This window comes from Hyalella azteca, unplaced genomic scaffold, assembly GCF_000764305.2.
Source record: "Hyalella azteca isolate HAZT.00-mixed unplaced genomic scaffold, Hazt_2.0.2 contig16599, whole genome shotgun sequence".
In the NCBI taxonomy this organism is placed as follows: domain Eukaryota; kingdom Metazoa; phylum Arthropoda; class Malacostraca; order Amphipoda; family Hyalellidae; genus Hyalella; species Hyalella azteca.
In genome coordinates, this window is record NW_025946415.1 from 49,618 (window position 1) to 68,946 (window position 19,329).

A 19,329-nucleotide genomic window follows, 5' to 3' on the forward strand; every position below is an offset into this window, starting at 1 on the left:
TCTGTCTGTCTGTCTGCTACAAATATTATAATCAAAATTTAACATACTTCTAGATATCCTATCTATCTGAAATTTTGTACACTTGTGTAAAGTTGGAGACAATGCATGAATCAAATGATAAAATGAATGATTTTAAAAATTATTTTTTTTTTCAATATTAAAAAAATTGGAAAAATAATTTTGTCAGCTAGAAAATGTATAACTGATATTTGACACACTTTTACCTGTCCAATTGATCTGAAATTTAGCACACTTGTGTGAAGTCGGAGGCAATGCATGAATCAATTGACAGAATAAACAATTTTGAAACAAAATTTATATATTAAAAAAATTGAAAAATTAATTTTGTTACTGTCAACCGGTGCTACTCGGGACAAGCGGGGCTACTCGGGACAGGCCTCCGACATGGCGTAAAACTGTTGTAGTAGCAAAACTAATTGGAATATTGCAAAACTAAAAATAGTGGCGTAAACGTCAACATTTTTCCTATCTATGTAGTATAAAGGAAGTCAAAAAATACTACATTTACTTGCTTTGAAAAATTCCTGAAAAAAATGGTGAAAAACTATATTTTGTAAAGTTACAACTGCTAAGGTATGTAGCAAAAAAAAATTCGCTGTATTAAAAAATTTTACTTATGTAAAAGTTGCACCCAGGTGTCGGCTTGAAAACGTAATTGACAGAATTTGCCTATCTCATTCCAAAAAGAAATGGCAGCCATTTCCATACGGCGGGGCTACTCGGGACACCCCGCGGGGCTATTCGGGACACCCCCAAAAACACATTAAGGGTAGAACCTCAGTTAGCAAAGGCTTCAATTACGAAAAAAATTGATTAAAAACAAAGAATATTGATCACATTTTCCTTGCTCAGCGAAAAAAATTTCACTTATCAAAAAATTAGTGCATCATTGGTCTTTACAAAATTGTGCATAGCATGTCATGTATAGAATTGTGCACCAGGCATCATAGAATGAAAAGTAATTGACCTAAACTATGATTTATTTCTCCAAAAGATATGTTGGTTGTCACTGAAACATTCCTTTCTGTTTCAGGTATGTTTTTCACGATCTTTTTACTATAGTAAATTCACTTAACCCAATTAAAATGACGTGAAATTACGAGCCGTCCTGTAAGCTTACAGATACCAAAAAAATGCTATAAGGCTGCTGATATGAAGCTTGCAGCGGACAAGGTTGTTGTCAATGCTCAATGGCATGTTCATGGATACAGTAATATCGCATCAATAAAACGGTAATTAATGTATATGGCAATATCATATCAATAAAGGAAAAACAAGTAAAAATCACAGAAAATGTCATTTATTCTACCTATACATCATCTACAATGAAAGAGGAGGACTTCAGAGTACTGTTAGTAATGGATGAGTACGCTCTGCATGCTTCAAATGTTTTGAAATGAAGTTTTATTCCCATTGTCCCGAGTAGCCCCGACTGACGGGGCTACTCGGGACAATCTTTATTTTGCGTCTGGCACCTTACCAATAGCATATGGAATTTTTTTGACAATGCCATTCGATAGCCCTTGCAAAGAGCTATAAAATGAGCCTAAATTTGTTTATGAAATGTTTAATCGTAAGGAGTTATTAACAGTTATTAACAAAAAAAAAACAATCAAATCTGTCCCGAGTAGCCCCAGTTGACGGTAATATTCGAAAATTAAATGAGAAATTCATTGTTCATCTGTATCATTGGAGACACCGGATTCATTAGAAGTGTTGTCTTTAAAAATTAAATTTTTCACGTATATTATTTTTCTTTATTATTATTGATGTGATATTACCATATCCATGAACATGCCATTGAGCATTGACCACAACCTTCTCCACTGCAAGCTTCATATCAGCAGCTGTATAGCATTTCTTTTGTATCTATAAGCTTGCAGGACTGGGCTTGTAATTTCACATCATTTTAATTTGGTCAAGTGAATTCACTATAAGAAGAAAAAATCCTAAAAACATACCTGAAACAAAAAGGAATATTTTAGTGACAACCATCATATTTTTGAAGAAATGATTCATATTTTAGGTTAATTACTTTCTGCTCTATGTTGCCCGATGTGCAGTTCTAACTATGACATTCTATGCACAATTTTGTGATTACCAATGATGCATCAATTTTTGGTCGAGTGGAATTTTTTCACAGAGATAGGTAAATTTACTAAAAATTTGTTGGCATTAACCAATTTTTTTTGTTGACCAGAGCCTTTGCTAATCAAGGTTCTATTGTTAATGCATTTTCAGGGGTGTTCCATATTAGTCTGGGGAATGTCCCATAATGCCCCGTCTTGCGGAAATGGCCGCCATTTTTTTTTTTTTTGATTGAGGTATGCAAATTCTGTTGATAAAGTTACAAAGCCAACATCTGTCTGCAATTTTTTTTGAGCAAGATTTTCTATTATGGCAAATATTATTTATAATACAGACTTTTGCAGAAGTACTTTTCAAAAATATCAGTATTTAACATTTTTTTCTGGGATTTCTTAGAGCTAGTAAATGTATGATTTCTCAACTTCCTTTATGCAACATAGATAGAAAAAATTTTGAAGTTTACACTAATATTTTTAGTTTTGCAATATTTTAATTACTAGTTTATATAACTTTTTTATGACACAATGGACATTAACAATAACAAATTTTTATGCCACTACCGTCAAACAGGGTAAAAAGGGACGGGCGGGGTAAATCGGGACGTGCCTCCAACATTTTGTAGAAATGTTGTAGCAGCTAAACTAATCAAAATATTGTAAAATTAAATATAGTGGCGTAAACCTCAACATTTTTACTACCGTCAAACGGGGTAAAAAGGGACAGGTGGGGTAAATAGGGACACGCTTCTCACATTTTGTAGAAATGTTGTAGCAGCTAAACTAATCAAAATATTGCAAAATTAAATATAGTGGTGTAAACCTCAAAATTTTTACTATCTATTATGCATAAAGCTAGTCAAGAAATCAAACATTTACTATCTCTAAAAAATCGCTGAAAAAAGTGTGAAAAGTGCGATTTTGGAAAAGTACCTCTGCTAAGGTCTGGAGCAAAAAAAATATTCGCCATATTGAAAAATTTTACTTACATAAAAGTTGCACCCAGGTGTCGGCTTGAAAACGTAATTGACAGAATTTGCCTATCTCATTCCAAAAAAAAAATGGCAGCCATTTCTGCGCGACGGGGCTACTCGGGACACCCCCCTGGGGTTTTAGGGACACCCTTAAAAATGCATTTACAGTAGAACCTCAGTTAGCAAAGGCTCCAGTTAAGAAAAAAATTGATTAACAACAAAGAATTTTGATTACATTTACCTCGCTCCGCAAAAAAATATTCACTTATCGAAAAATTAGTGCATCAACGGTCGTCACAACATTGTACATAGAATGCTATATATAGAATTGTGCACCGGGCATCATAGAATGAAAAGTAATTGACCTAAACTATGATTTATTTCTGCAAAACATATGATGGTTGTTACTAAAACATTTTCTGTTTCAGGTATGTTTTTCATGATCTTTTTTGTTTTAGTGAAATCACTTGACTTAATTAAAATTGTGCGAAATTACAAACCATCCTGTAAGCTTACCGATACAGAAGAAATGCTACATGGCTGCTGATATGAAGCTTGCAGTGGACAAGGTCGTTGTCAATGCTCAATGGCATGTCCATGGATACAGTAATATCACATTATTAATACGGTAATTAATGATTATGGAAATACCATATCAATAAAGGAAAAACAAGTAAAAATCCCAGAAAATGTCATTTATTTTACATCTACATCATCTACAATGAAAGAGGAGGACTTCAGAGTACTGTTAGTAATGGATGAGTACACTCTGCATGCTTCAAATATTTTAAAATGAAGTTTTATTGCAAGTGTCCTGGATTACCCGGCTTTGAGGGGTAAATTGGGATGGTTTTATTTTGCGTCTGGCACCTTACGACTAGCATATGGAATTTTATTAAAGATGCCATTGGATAGCCCTCTCAAAGAGCTATAAAATGAGCCTAAACTTGTTTTTGAAATGTTTAATGGTAAGAAGTTATTAACAAAAACGCTCAAATCCGTCCCTTTTTACCCCGTTTGATGGTATAACATTTTTATGCCATGATGGAGGACTGTTCCAATTTTCCCCTCCTGTTGCTTATTGCCCCATTTGAAGGTACCGGTAGTAGATGACTCATCTGCAAAAATCTCAGAACTCCAGAAATTGTGGAAAAGCTTTGTTCATGACTTTAAAAAGTAGATATATCCATACCGTGTTGAAGGTATGTATTTGGTGTTCTTTGATAATTGTTTATAGTTCTAACATCCCACAAGACCTGGTTCTTTTATATTTACTTCATATGCTACCATGCCTGGTGATATTACTACTGCAAACATAATACTAATTGATTAGAATTTTCAGTTAAACTAGACACCAGAATGTGTCCTGATGTCAGTCATGTATTCTTGATTATAATTTTCTGTTTAATCTTTACATCTGAATGTGTCCTGATGTCCTACATCTGAATGTGTCCTGATGTCCTACATCTGAATGTGTCCTGATGTATTCTAAATTGTATAAGAAAAATTTTCATACCAAATGAAGTCTCCTTATATAGGTAGGTAACTTTGAAATGTGTCTTGTATCCAGTCCAGGCAATAGTTTTATAATATTGTAGTGATTATTAATTTGACATCTGGAATTACACAATCAAGTTTGTAGTTGTTGACTTTTTATTATTTAAAACTTTTCTGAATTGTCCGCAGATTTTTTATTTAATTTAGTTTAATACTCAATACTTAATCAGCAACTAGAATGAGCAGCTCAGAGGGGGTCTCATGGATTTCCTGGTTTTGTGGAGCACGTGGCAATGAATTTTTCTGTGAGGTAAGCTATGTAAATAACATTTAATTAGCTTCTTGAGCATTGACAAGTTCAGTGATTTTTCTTGCCTATTTTTAATACATGTTTATTGCTTTATTTACTGTTGGCCTTTGTCAGTTCCATGCTTGTATATTTTAGTCATGAATAAACATTATTAATATACAGTGATAGGCTTCCATAAGAACGTAATTTATCTCTTTCATAGGCAAGCATAGAAATGTGCAGAAATTCAAAATTTTGTAGCCATTACAAGAAAGTATGAACATGAATTTACTTCATGCATTTTCAAAATATTAGCCTGTTGAATGAGTAATTTGCAGTTAAAGAATCTACTTAATACAGTTACTATGCTAAAAAAAATTGAAATTTTATGATTATGAATTCAACATTCATATTCAAAGGCTAACTATCTAACATCAGTTGTATTGGATTTCATCAAGTGACTTTTCTTAATCGAGTCAATATTGCTACTAGCATCAAATGAAAAAATGCCAACAGAAAATTAATTTTTTTGTTCAAATCAAAACTTAGTTAATATTTCTTGACCTTGATAGGGTGTAATACTATGTATTTAAGAGGATTGACAATTGGCAGAGGCATGATAATGTTGTAGGCGGTCAAGTCACTTGTTTATCACCACTCAACATTCCATCTCTGGCCCAGCCATGGGGATAAACAGGAAGATGAACACAAAGTTGAGTCATGAAGACGTAAACAAACAGAAAGGAATAAAGGGTGTGGAAATTTGAAGAAGATGAAATAAAGTGTGCATAAGTGACGTTCTTAGTGATTTAGTCTTGTCTAAACCAAGAACCCTGAAATAACACAAAATACTAGCTTGTTTAAAAGGGTAAATTAAAGAACATTGAGAAGCATCATTAGCAGCACTATCATTGAAAACAAATATACTCATCAACTGATGCAACTCTTTCATAGTCTAGAATTTAAATGCAAATGAAGTTTGAATAAGATCATCCAAACAATTTATTTATCTAAACTATTTATTGATCAAGCAAGTGGTATATTATATATCCATATAACTTAGGCTATTCATTTACAAAATTTTTATGGTCATCAGCCAAACCAATGTTTGTCTCAACCCAATAATCCTTCACCCAAACAATTAAGCGATGATGAAGGGGACTTACTGGGTCAATGCATGTAAAAGCTTCAGAATGTTAGTTGGCCATTTGAACAACATTGCAAGTTCTCTAACTGTGAAAGCAAAAGGGAGAAAAAGAGGAAACACGAGTTATTGCATTGAGGAAACAAACTTCAAAAAATGAATGCAAACAGATTGATGAGTTATGATTGAGATAGGGCCAGCTAAAGGGATTTCATAAATCTTTACTGCTTAACAAGCAGCATCAAAACAGGTTAAACCATTCACACAACTAGTTGATTCAATCTTTATTAAGACACTAAATCCAAAAAATGAGTTATGTTATGTTATAAACTAAACTGAGACCACTAGCAAGCAATAAACACCATAATGAGGGTCTGCATCTGCAACATAGCCTCAAATGCAACTGGAGGCCATGTTAGGTCTGTTAGGGTGGAGATTTGAAGTAACCATAGGCAGAGGTGGGCAGTAGCGCGCTACATGTAGCGGCCGCTACTAGCGGCCGCTACATTTTCAGTAGCGGTAGCAGTAGCGGCTCTACATTTAAGGCAATGTAGCGGTAGCGCTGTAGCGGCAAAACCTCGTAATAATTTTGGCCATTGTAGCGGCTAATGTAGCGCGCTACATTTTACTGTAGCGGCAGCGGTAGCGCCCGTTACAATCTAGTGGGTGTAGCGGTAGCGGTAGCGCCCGCTACATTTAGAGCATGTAGCGGTAGCGGTAGCGCCCGCTACATTTAGAGCATGTAGCGGTAGCGGTAGCGCCCGCTACATTTAGAGCATGTAGCGGTAGCGGTAGCGCCGCTACATTTCCAAGTAGCGCTGCCCAGCTCTGACCATAGGTAACTGGTAACTTGCCTGCAAAAGACTTGAAATTGGCAGCTTGTCAGTTTTTCTATCTACTAATACTGATTTTCCTTCAAATACTTATTGGACTTGAAATAGTAATTCAAAACAATTGTTATTCTATCAGTATTGATTTATTATGTTGTTTCAAACTGAAGCCATTTCCACAGTATGGATGCAGCCATTATTATTGTTTTTATTATTGCATATTTTACATATATAATTATATTAAATAACAAAAGTAAAGTTCTTGCTAATAGGCATGAAGCCAATGTGCACAGAGAAAAAGCTTCATAAAAATTGCTGTTTTGTACCTCTTGTTACGTGACTGGTTTTTACACATTTAATATTAATTTAGATTAAATTGCCACAGGTTGATGAAGAATATATCCAAGACAAGTTCAACTTGACAGGCCTGAGTGAAATTATTGGTTGCCACTACCGAAAAGCACTTGAAATAATTTTGGACATGGAACCTGGTGAGTCACCTTGCCAGTTAGTTGGTAAGTTCTTTATGTTTATGTATGGGAGGCATGCAAGGTGTTAATACATCAGCTATGCGTCTTCTTGATGATTGATTGCTATTTACGCTTTTATCTTCTATGATAATGTGCATTGTAGAATGACAGCTGGCTTGGTGCCATGTGATGCAAAATTTTCATCTGATTTGGTGTGGAATTGATATGATAATCCTAATTTGTATTGTGTACTACCAGCTTAGCTGTGAATTTAAGAAGTCCAATTTAAGAAGTCCAATAAGAATATAGATAAGTCATTTCAGGTAATGTTTGTTCTGTCAACCATGCCCATCACTGTAGAAATTTAACAACTAGCTGTGGACCTTGAACCTGCAACTCACTGCTCTAATCTTGTTATGCTAACAACCTGATCATCTTACTACTAATTTCAACCAAAACTATCACAGCTAACTGCGTGCAACAATATTGATCCTAACCACTTGGCCACCCTGAGGGCCTATGTTAGTCAGATATAGTTGATAAAAGTCCAAAAAAGCTAAGCCAGTTAGCCTATATTTTTTGTAATTCCCCAAATCTTGTTTCATGCATTCGTGATAAATTTAGGATAAATATTTATATTTATGCTGAAATGCCTGACTTGACTGTTCTGAGCAGACGACACGGAAGGAAGTGAGGACAAGCAGCAGGGAGCTATGATTGAAAAAGCTGCAGTGATGCTCTACGGCCTCATCCATGCTCGCTACATCCTTGCCAGCAAAGGCATTCTAGAGATGTCCGTCAAGTTCAACAAGGCTGACTTCGGAACTTGTCCCAGAGTTTTTTGTGATGGCCAGGTCAGTATTTTTAATAGAGATTTTTCAGTATTCAAATTTACTGTCAGTATCTGTAGCTTATTTGTATGAATGTACTTGCTATCTGATTTTATGTTCAATTTTTTTACCATCTGTCTTGTTATTTTCCTGCAATTGCTGTATAAAAATTGCACAATTTTCTATGAAAATTTTTAATTTGTTTTTAGATTTAAATTACTGATCGCTGTAAAATTTGATTACAACAAAATGATTATTCTTTTCCCTGTTTGTGGTTTCTATTTTGATCTATGACCTTGATTAACACTGCCATAGTGGTACTGCCATGGTGGTACTTATGTGTACCCCGTCAATTAATTCAGAACATTGTAATATTCAAGCAAAGGAGTTATTGTCATATTAAAATTTCTCACTCTTGTAGAATCTGCCATGGCAGTCCAGCAATTGTGCGATCGGTGTCAACCTGTTAATAATTTCTTAAAAAAATATCTATTCCTCAAATTTGGTTGCATGTTAAACCTTTTCAAAATTTTTAATAAGATAAATTTATTTCATATCCACCCATTCACTTTCCTGGGCTGGGAAATTATTCTGTTGTAACTTATTATTCAAACACAAGAAAATTTGGGTCAATTGGAATGTTTTGTTCTACAAGCTTCAACCTCTTACGTGGATTAAATCATTATTTGGTAAGAATTAATACTCTAATTATGGCTCACATGTTATGCAAGTAGAGTGGTTATTTTTATACCCTCTTCCACAGAATTCCTTGTATAACACTAGTGCAAGGAACTTTCATTTTTAAATATTCAGAAAAAAATTTTTTTGCACAAATTCATTACCTACTTTGATTACCACATCAATCCATAAGTTTGCTTTAGGACGCGCCTGAGATTTTTGTTTTAATCACAGCTTGTTCATGATGACTGTTTTTGCTGCGACGCTAAAGTAACTGGCAGTTGCAGTGCAATATTCTGTAATGTGTTCATATATGCTACCGGTACTGAATATTGCTACTGTGTTCACATATGCTACTGTGTTACAGTGCTGGGGCTTTGGCTTCTAACGAGGCTCAGGCATCTTGTGTGTGTTTACCCCGAGTTGCACTCATTTTTAACTTAGTCCGATATTTCTGAGTTGACAGGCGTCAGTCATATGACTTTAAATAATGTGCAAACTGCAAACTTTGAGTAGTTCTCTTTCATAAGATAAATCTGAGTAATTCTGTTAAGTATTGAAATAGACTTTCAATCATTTTTAATTCTTCTAAACAATTATCAATTGAAGTTTATTGTGTTATTCAATCCTTAAAATTATCATATCGATCTACTGATATTTAATATATAATAATTTTGACAGCACGTGTTGCCGATTGGTCTCCTGGACGTACCGGGAGAGGCGATGGTGAAGCTCTACTGCCCCAAATGCTGTGATGTTTACACCCCCAAGTCAACAAGACATCATCACATCGACGGATCGTATTTCGGCACAAGTTTTCCCCACATGTTCTTCATGGTGTTCCCTGAACACCGCCCCAAGCCTCCAGAAAAACAGTTTGTCGCGACGCTCTATGGCTTCAAAATCCACCCCAGTGCTTATAATAGACAGCTTGCAGCTGCTGCAGCTCTGCCAAACAACAGAACTTCCAATTGTCGACCAAGTATATCAACAAATTCTAATATCGCTTAATTTTTAAATTCTTTAGTTTGTTATGAGCTTATTGCCAGGAGCAATAAAACTTACTGTGATCCGCTCGGGAGGATGTTTGTCTGGAAGTGTTTACTCGCGGATCTCTGGGATGTTGTTAATTATGAAAAATTATCCAAATTCGTCTGTAGGCACTACCTAAAAGGTGCTTGCTTGTACACGGGTACAAGCACCAAAATTGAAGGTGCTTGTACACGAGGACAGTAGTGGCGGACAGTACAACTTTCAAATGCCAAGCGACACTATTCACTTCAGGGCAAATGTAAAGTCACTACTGGCAACGCATAGTTCCATTAACCCACAAAAAGTAAAATCAATAATTAAAAAGTTTCCCTCTAATAAGTAGCATCCGTCGCAAGTAGCTTCTGAGTTGCAGTACCGGCCGTCACTACTGTACCCATATACAAGCTCCCTAGCAGCTTGCGATGCTATTTTGTTCAAATTAAATTCACGGGTGATCATGTTGCTCCCTGGGGCGCTTGCAGTGCGCTTAGTGAGAATTTCTCGCCACTAACGAATATTTTATCTTTGAAAACAATTACCAGAGCAATTACCATGGCGATGTTTCTTGGAGCAATTATTTTGTATCAAGCGGCAACTGATGTGCCAACGGTGAAGACTTTGGCAGTGGAAAATGTCTTCCTCTTTGTTGACTTGGTTTGAATCTCCCGATAGATAGGACGAGTGAACTTGAATTGATTTAGTACTGTTTAAGGTAATGAATGGGTTTACAGTTCCTCTGTAATTTTAGTTCCCATGTTGTTGCCTCGGTGTTATACGTTACATTAGCGTGCCAGCTATACGCGATATTGTTTTGTTTTATTGTTTCGTTCACCAATGGAAGACCAACAGAGCTGGTCGAGGTTTGTTCACTGGTTTCAGCGATTACGACCTGCACGGTTTGTGCGATCTTAGAAGCACGTAAATGCGTTCAGTTCCCTTATGATGTGCTGTTTTTTGTTCTCAAAGCACGCACGTTTTTTCACATTTGCTTTTGTGTTTGTTTTGTTCCGTCCATATGATTGACTACTTCAGCTTTTTCAATATCTTTCATCTTATACCAACGTAGTAAACAACGTCGTGTGTTCGTTGCTTAAAACTAAACACAAGACCAAGACTTTCAGTGGCAAAACCGTCATTACTTTGAATTAAAATAATTAATTTTTACCGGGATTATTGCTAGCCATAACTTCTGCGTGGTCAAGGAAATGATGTGTGCTTCCAATCTTTAATTTACTTTTACATACATTAAAAACAGATTATGTATATGCTATTCCAGTAGGAAGTTTGTGTTGAACTTTTTTGTTCCGTACATTCTGATGTGTCATTCTCGTGTAATATTCTTTTCATTGTGCCAGTACCGTATTAGCATATGATGAATGACATTCTTTGATGAATGACTAGCATATGATCTGAAATTTCTTGGGCAACATTGCTGTTGTCTCCGCGTGCCGTATCAGTATTAGCAGGTCGAGTGCTGTTAGCCTCGCTGCTCTTGCTTGTCTTGAAATGAAAATGTGTTCTTTGATATTTTTGTGATCTCATCTTTGGATACAATAAAATTGTATTCCAAATTTTGTATCGTCTATCCAGTTGATCGTTAGGTTTTTGTGTGCTACAGGCTTCATACTATTTGAATGAAGATGTGAAAGAATTGAACAGTGAAAATTAATTCAAAATTTACGAGGATTCAATGTAAAGAATTTGAACTATGCATTTAGGAATGAGAGTTTCTATATAGATTATCTTACTAACGGTTGAACGAAAGATATAAATCGCGAATATTGTATACATACCTGTGAGTTGTCCTCACTATTGTGGAAAATTTTCAAATTGCCGTGTAATGCAATTATAAATTGACTTGTCATTAGAAAGGGAAATAATTAGAAACCGAATGTCAAAGTTGTTTATCGTAAAATTTCTCCCATGAAATCTAAGTTACATAGCAGATTTGATGTTGGTTATTCTCACCACAACATTCATTAAACCGAGTGTCATAAATGTTCTCAACCCTTATGCATCATTTTGCTGCGTTATAATCGTGTCGAGTTTAGGTACAGCTACTTATGTAATCCGGGACGGTTAAGAAGTAATCTTTTTCATTCTACACGAAAAATATTTGTTTTAGCTTCACGATTTCATTTGCAAACAAATGTTCCAAATTTCATACCGCATGGTCGTCTGATTGAAAATCAAGAAAAGTAGTTTCTTGTCAAGACATCCTCTCTTTTTGTACCATAAATGTATCCTAGACGGCTATATCAATTTCCAATAGCCCGTGTTCGTAAGATCAACCTGTAGTGTCGATGTCAAATGTAAGGTTTTGCATGTTCAGTTACGAGTTCAGTCTGTGGGACAGGACCCAGCATTGACGTTCCCGACGAAGGTGCTGTAGGCGAGGTTGATGGGCTCCTCCCTCAGCACCACGTTCTTGATGCAGCCCACGTACATGTCGGCTACAGGTTGACCGCGTCGCTGCCCCAGCCTGGGCTGTGACCCCAGGAACAGCGGATGGCGAGTGTCCGTCGAAGTGGACCCGATATGGCCGGTGTTGGTAGCCGAGATACCGTCCACGGTGAGCACCACCAAGTTCTTCAGCTTCACAACTGCCGACACGTCTTTATTATTTATACGGAAACACCAATGGAAGGGAAGTTGTTCTCTTACACAATAAAAGACCTGATTAGTTTGGCATAAAAATTACGCTGATTAGAGACGCTGTGGGAATGAAGTCTACGAATGTCATAGAAATCAGTAGGCTCATATATATGGAGTTGGTTTCAGTTTGTGATTTTTAGTTTAGAGAAAGGAAACCGAAGATTTTCCAAGGGGATAACGAATTGATTAATACACGTCATGTTAATGATCCGTTAATTTTTTACGGTAAAGTCCTATCGTACCCGCGGACTTCCAAATAAATTAATTCACAGTATTTGATCTCGCCTAATACCAGTTGCTATCATAATAGCTTGGGTCGACTATAGGAATAGCGGCACAGTAAAGCAGATTACCTGAAGATCAGGTCATCAGGAATGGACCTCCTCACCTCCTACTTTGTGCCAGTTGCCGTCACAGAAAGAGTACGGGTCGACCGGAGCAATGGCGGCCTTGATGATGCCTGCACCGTTGTCGACGCTGAACTCCAGGGAGCCGTTATGGAGCTGCAGGAGGATGAAATCTCGGCGGCCGTGGATGGACATGAGCACGGCGCTGTTGACTCGAGGCTTGATGTCCATGGACAGTTGGAATTGATGTCCCACCGTGTAACGAGAACCTGGCACCAATACATTGTTTTGCGATTGTCTGATCGACAACACAAAAAGATTGACTCAAGAGGAATAGTTTTCTCAAAAGTCGATCATTTTTTTAGAACTAAAGAAATTATTGAGATTGGGAACCTTCAAGACATTCTTACACCATCTGGTTAAACCCAGAGTTTGGTAACTTGCCGAAAAAAATAATGAATAAAAACCAAAATTTCCAAAAATGTCTCATGCAAGTCGAATCTTCAAAGTTGTCTGACTTACGTAGAATAATGTGGGACCTCTTGCCCACACCGAAGAAGACTCCAGGCTCCACTTCATCGCTGCATCTGCTGACGCTGTTCATGGTGTCAATGTCATCGACGCGCTGGTTGTTCATGCGGAAGGATTTGAGGCAGCCGGTGAAGGAAAGCTCTATGCCTTCTGTATTGCTGCGCACCAGCTCCCAGATGCTTGGATCAACGCCACCAAAATAGTACGGGGCCTGTTCAACGAACGAGTTTTATATTCATTGAGATATTGTTAAGTAGCAATACGTTAGTTTCCCTGTGCGAAATCTTCAACCAAGAAACGAACTGATAATTGTATTCCTTGCTCTAAAATCTAAATACTATCTCATCAATCTTCGTTGTTTATCAAGGCGTATATTATGGTTCAGACAAAAAACGAACTGATAGCTGTATTTCTTGCTCTTAATACTATCTCGTTAATCTGTGTGGGTTCTCAAGGCGTATATTATGGTTGGTAATATCAACATAAACTTACTGTAAACTCAACGAATCTTTCTGATACAGAATTTGCGTCGACTTGAGAAGCCTCTTGAGCGCCGTCAACTAAAATTCTCGTGCGAGTTCCCTCCCTCTCGATGACGGCAGAGTGCCACTCGTTGTCCACGAACATCGAGTTGCTGCTCAACATTTTCTTGCTTCGGCCGACGTTATAGCCAAATTGAATCTGTCGCATCGGTTAAATTTTGTGAAAAAAAAATGAGAAACGTGTTTTGGAAAAATCTATGGAGAAAATAACGTAACAAGAACATGAGAACTTTCAGTCGCTGAGAGTTATTATTTCTGCGATATCGTGATAATTTAAGTCGGAAGGTGAGATATTATAATATCTATTATAACAATAGAAGTAATATTTATCCTAGGATAAGGTTTGCAGGAACTGAGTGAGCTGCATTAGACATCATTGCAATCTTCATGTACTGTATGTACTGTACTGTATGTACATGAATCAGCTAAATGCTAAGTATTCAAGTTTTCGTTTGAAATGAAAAGTGGCGGCCGAAAATTTTTGTACCTTGCCGCCCTTCATGTATATGGCGAAGAAATCCGTGTGCGAGATGGTGGACGTGTACAGGATCATGCCGTTGCCATCAAACGTTTTGAAGTCAAATGAGAACTTGAAGTTTCCTCTGATCGCATAAGGAAGACTTAAGTATTCGATCCGCGAGTCTCTCTTGCTGCCTGGAAACGAAAAGAGTTGCAGTTCAGAAAAATTTACTCAACACTATCGCGGAAATAAAAGCACGTACATCAGAATTGAGGCATTATTTTCAACTCGAACAGGTTTTATTGAAACGTTTCCTCATTTCTTAGACATTTTAGCGAAACATCTCACGCTAATGAAAACTTGAAAGTTATGGGATAACTTACAGTAAAAATAAATTAGAGATGAGGAAAAATCGCACCTCTTGGGGATCGGCGAGCTTCCAAAATTCCTAGTATATCAGTAAGGAATATTATTCAAGATATCAAAAGGTTATAATTGTAACATTCCAAGGTGGCCTTACGTTTCCCCATGCTTTAACATATTGTCCTAGACATCAAGTTTAATAATAATAGTAACAATAATAAGGTCAGTGCAATAAGTGCATGCTCTATTTCGTTGCTTGTGAAATTGGATGGTCATCTTACCAAAGCGGGCGCCATCCTCCATGGAGTAGCTCTCCAGCGGACGGTCGGGGTGGTGTGGCTCGACAGGCAGCCGACACTGGCTATCAATCGGTCCACGATACGGTGGTCCTGCAATGTATTACCGTACCGTACCGTTTTAATTACCGTACTTTTATATAAAAGAAAATTTTTAAATGATATTTTCTGTATCATGATCTCCTTAGTAGGTAGCTGTCGAAATCAGTATCACGCGACAATACTAATTACAGCGTAGCAAATATCAAGCCGGATCCAATTACTTTAGAAAAATATAACAACAATCGGAAATTTAGCTGAAACTTGTGTCAAAAAGTTTCATCTCTTATTCCTAATTCACTCGTGAAAATGATCTCAATTTGACTTACGGTCTTCATAATTATACTCATCCAGGTCTTCATTATCTTCATCATCAATTTCGGGCCGCTGCTGGGGTTGTTTTGGCGTCGCCTTGCCGCGACCGGGCCGCTGGTCGGGCACCCTAGGCGTTACCTGACCGCGGTCCGGGTCGTACCTCGGACGCTCCGAGTATACTTCGGGAGGTGTTGTCACCTCTTGACTTTCATCGGGGCCTTCACGTGCGTCACGTGAGTGGTTAGTGAATGTTTTAGTTTGGGTAGTAAAGGATTTTTATCCCCACGGAACACAAGGCTTTTAGCAACACGGACTACGCGGGCCTAGTACCGTCGATCACTCACAAGGACTTTAGCAATACGGACCGTGAGAGCTGCATCAAGTGATAAAAGGCTTAGGAAAATGGGGTACAAACGAAACGTAAAATTACTTCCACAAGTGAAACATCAAAGGTGAATAAATTGAAGCTCAAATCTTACGTCCCTCTATGGTTTAGTGCCGAAAACAACAAGAATATTAGGCAGGCTGTCACCCATAAGTATATACTTGGTTATATTTAATTTGCGTGTTAGCGAAATGGGAAGGCAGGCATCATGGATTTTCAATCTTTTCGAACAATAAACAAGTTGTACAATAATACGAGACTTAGTTAAACTTAATAAAATACAGATCTTCGAATATTAGTCAAATAATATAAAACAATAACACTCTCACATGTCCAAAATCTAAATTTGAAAATTTAAAAACACGTTTAGGAAAGAATAGATCACATTCGACCGACATTAATCACTCACTGAAAGTGAAGACGGACTCGAGATGGTCATGCAGATCACAGGCCTGGAGAAGCGAGTTGTGGCGGTCGTCGGTGCTGGAGAAGTCCATGACTTGGCCGTTGACGGTGGCGTCAGCGATGCAGCCACTGAAGCTCTTGGCGTTAGGCGGTGCGATGCTGGAGGGCACGCCGCCGAAATATACGGAACCGTCGAAACGAACTTGCTGACCAGCAACTCCGAGTCTGGTGAAGGAATGTTATCAGTCAAGGAACTGGATCAATTCACTTTCTATTGTTGAGTTAAGACTGTAATATCAACATAAATAAGTAATATTTCTTAAAATGATCAATCAGAGTGACAAATAGTTGGTCAGGAATTTTTGGTAGAAAACGATAGTAAGTTAAATACCGAACGTAAAAACCGCAGACTTATGAATATGTTCGCTCTTTTGCTGCACTCCCTTTTTCAAGGAATAGACGTATCATTTTCATTGCATCACGAACATGGAAAGAAGCAATCAGGATTATCCACCATTTTTTTTAATTAAAATAGGATTAAACAATTTCAAAATAAGTCTCACTCATATGCGTCGTAGTCGTCGATGTCGAGACGGAGTTCGTTGACTTCACGCGCGGCAATCACCACGTGCCACTCGCTGTCATTGTATTGATTGAAGGCTCCTGGAGCGAAATTTTTGTATCAAATTATAAACCATTCTTATTCCATATAATTAATTAAGTTTTTATTATTGACAAAAACAGTGATGCTCAGTAATCATCGCCAAATATGAAGGTATAAACCGTAAAACCGTATGAAAAGTAATAGCAATGCAGAAAGACCATGTTAATTTCGTTAATACGAAGTAGTCAAACAGCCACCAGTCAATTTCTTGTTTCAATCAAATTTCCCTTGCTCAATGTTTGCATCAAGTGCAATAAATATACCACACATCTTTACCTTTCCCAATTAGGTTAAAGTTAAGGTCATTGAGTATTATGATCTACAAAAGAAACTATCACAGAGAAAGTGAAAGATTTTGGTACACATACACAAGTTTATCAATTGAAGTATTCTATTCCACACGTTATCTCTCTTCAGGGTAGATCTTAACAAGGAAAAGAGGCCGCAACTCAAGCTTAAAGTTAAGTCTTTCAAAAACAACGCTGCAACAAATAAATTATAGGAATAGTTCCATATTTAATAACAAACGTTATTATCATCATAATAGGCCACAACTCAAGCTTTAAGTCAAGTCTTTGATAAACAACGATGCAACAAATAAATTATAGGACTAGTCCCATATTCATTGACGAACGTTATTATCATCATAATAGGCCGCAACTCAAGCTTCAAGTCAAGTCAAATAAACTATAGGAATAGTCCCATATTCAATAACGAACGTTATTATCATCATAATAACGTTCGGGACCTCATTGAAGTATAGAAGTATACTCATGGTTTATACAAGGTCCCTGAAGGGTTACTAGAATTTGAAACAAGAACCAACACCAGGGGCCACGGCTATAAGCTAAAAAAATTGCGCTGCAACTTCTCCACGCGACAAAATTTCTTCTCGCTTCGAATCACCGACATGTGGAACAGCCTTCCCGATGACATCGTTGGCGCTCCAAGTATGAACGCGTTCAAGAACAGACTAGATAAAGCTATGGAAAAATATATGTTCAGATTTGAAATGCCTAGCTCCTTATCGAACCCGGTGGAAGTCTAGTAGCTTCTTCAAACTATCGCCAGTCATGAAAAGATCCGGTCAAATGACACGAGTTTAGATCTATGAACAAGGCACGAAAAGGAAAAGAATCGGCGACAGGCCACATCAGGCCTACACTTCAGCGCCGACATCACTATGTTATGTTATGTTATAATAGGCCGCAACTAAAGCTTCAAGTTAAGTCTTCAAGTCAAGCTTCAAGTTAAGTCTTTGCTAAACAACGACACAACAAATAAATGATCTCACCGGTATGTATCTGTCCGCCAGGCCGGGACTCGAAGAGCAGAGCGCCCTGCTTGAGCGAGAGCATTAGGTACGTGGAGTGATCCTTGCTGGAGGTGTAGAAGAGCGTACCGTCCCGCTCGCCGGACCGGAACTTCATGACAAGTTTGACTCCAACATTTTCTGAACTGCCAAGGCGCACGTAGCCAGGCTTGCTCTTCTCGAACGATACCAGACTGGCGACCTGAACGGAACAACGGAGAATTATTTTCAATAGCCAAGTTTGAAGTGTCTCAAAATGTTGCTCGAGAAAATGTTGTAAGAAGCATTGCCACACTCTTGCGATGAAGAACTTAGACATGATAAACGTGAGTTCAATCACTCAATGGGATGAAATAAACACCAGTGATCAAGAGTACCAAGAGAGACGTGACGTAATGTCCGACATTCTCTCTAATTTTGTACTATACGATGCAGTATGACCATGAAGCGATGAGTTTGAATAGATAAGAAACTTTTGAAACAAAACCGGGAGATATAAGCACGGGTGAGCGCCAACTTTTCTCAAACTTTATTTCTTTTAGATGAACGTTGCTGATTCTCCAGCGGCCATGGTAACGTCCAAACTTCTTAATGTGACGCAATAATTTATCTAAACAATTAAACAATTTATCTAAACAATTATTATACATTTATACATTTCTAAACTCAAGGCTCGGGACCTAAACGACAAATCATTCGAAAAACCTTGGAGAAATGATATATTCTTGCCTTATTTGGACACCCAGGCAGAGTGTCGGCCGTCTCCTTGCTCTTGGAGAGATCGAACTGCAGCTGCGACATGACGATCTCGTCAATGCAGCCCGTGAAGTCGGTGTTGGTGACAAAGCGCAGGTCGTGCTCCGCAGGATACCCTCCGAAGTACATCGTGTCGGGGATACTGCGCAGGAACTCTGCGGTGCCGGGCGTCGTGCCTTGACTCACTTGTCCGTCAACCTTGTGAAAATTAAACAATTGATCATTTATTCAAATTTATAAAAAAATTAAGCTGAAAACTTTTATTTCGATACAATGCAACCATTTGCGATAACCTAGTCATTGCTTCGCAGTGAGATCACTTGATTCGTGGTCGATGTCATTGAAGAAAATATCCATTTATGCTGAAAATTTTGTACTTAAAACTTTAGACCCAGTTGTTGAATACAAAA

General features: G+C 37.6%; 2 protein-coding genes across 2 annotated transcripts in view; one reads left to right on the forward strand and one right to left on the reverse strand.

Annotated features, from left to right (window-relative positions):
* The first annotated feature begins 4,769 nt into the window (after window positions 1-4,769).
* On the forward strand, window positions 4,770-11,415 carry LOC108666431 (casein kinase II subunit beta). The gene is made up of 4 exons (XM_018153307.2): window positions 4,770-4,886; window positions 7,225-7,330; window positions 7,985-8,163; window positions 9,499-11,415. Exons 1-4 carry the CDS (start codon window positions 4,815-4,817, stop codon window positions 9,826-9,828), a joined length of 687 nt encoding a protein of 228 aa, XP_018008796.1. The 5' UTR covers window positions 4,770-4,814; the 3' UTR covers window positions 9,829-11,415.
* Window positions 11,416-11,738: 323 nt separating this feature from the next.
* Window positions 11,739-19,329, reverse strand: part of LOC108666416 (laminin subunit alpha) — a 60,564-nt gene continuing 52,973 nt past the window's right edge. The window contains exons 49-59 of the mRNA XM_018153293.2: window positions 18,893-19,117; window positions 18,146-18,365; window positions 16,751-16,850; window positions 16,192-16,412; window positions 15,412-15,615; window positions 15,029-15,136; window positions 14,412-14,578; window positions 13,875-14,063; window positions 13,374-13,593; window positions 12,893-13,120; window positions 11,739-12,452 (exon numbers count right to left, since the gene is read on the reverse strand). Coding sequence (XP_018008782.1) covers window positions 12,190-12,452; window positions 12,893-13,120; window positions 13,374-13,593; window positions 13,875-14,063; window positions 14,412-14,578; window positions 15,029-15,136; window positions 15,412-15,615; window positions 16,192-16,412; window positions 16,751-16,850; window positions 18,146-18,365; window positions 18,893-19,117 — 2,145 coding nt within the window. The 3' untranslated portion in view covers window positions 11,739-12,189. The remainder of the gene's footprint in view (window positions 12,453-12,892; window positions 13,121-13,373; window positions 13,594-13,874; window positions 14,064-14,411; window positions 14,579-15,028; window positions 15,137-15,411; window positions 15,616-16,191; window positions 16,413-16,750; window positions 16,851-18,145; window positions 18,366-18,892; window positions 19,118-19,329) is intronic.

What these genes read in the sequence shown, in the direction of transcription:
- LOC108666431 (XM_018153307.2), top strand. Translation starts at nt 4,815, where the DNA reads ATGAGCAGCTCAGAGGGGGTCTCATGGATTTCCTGGTTTTGTGGAGCA. An exon ending in GCAATGAATTTTTCTGTGAG is followed by an intron (nt 4,887 to 7,224) that starts GTAAGCTATGTA and finishes AAATTGCCACAG; the next exon opens with GTTGATGAAGAATATATCCA. An exon ending in GAGTTTTTTGTGATGGCCAG is followed by an intron (nt 8,164 to 9,498) that starts GTCAGTATTTTT and finishes TAATTTTGACAG; the next exon opens with CACGTGTTGCCGATTGGTCT.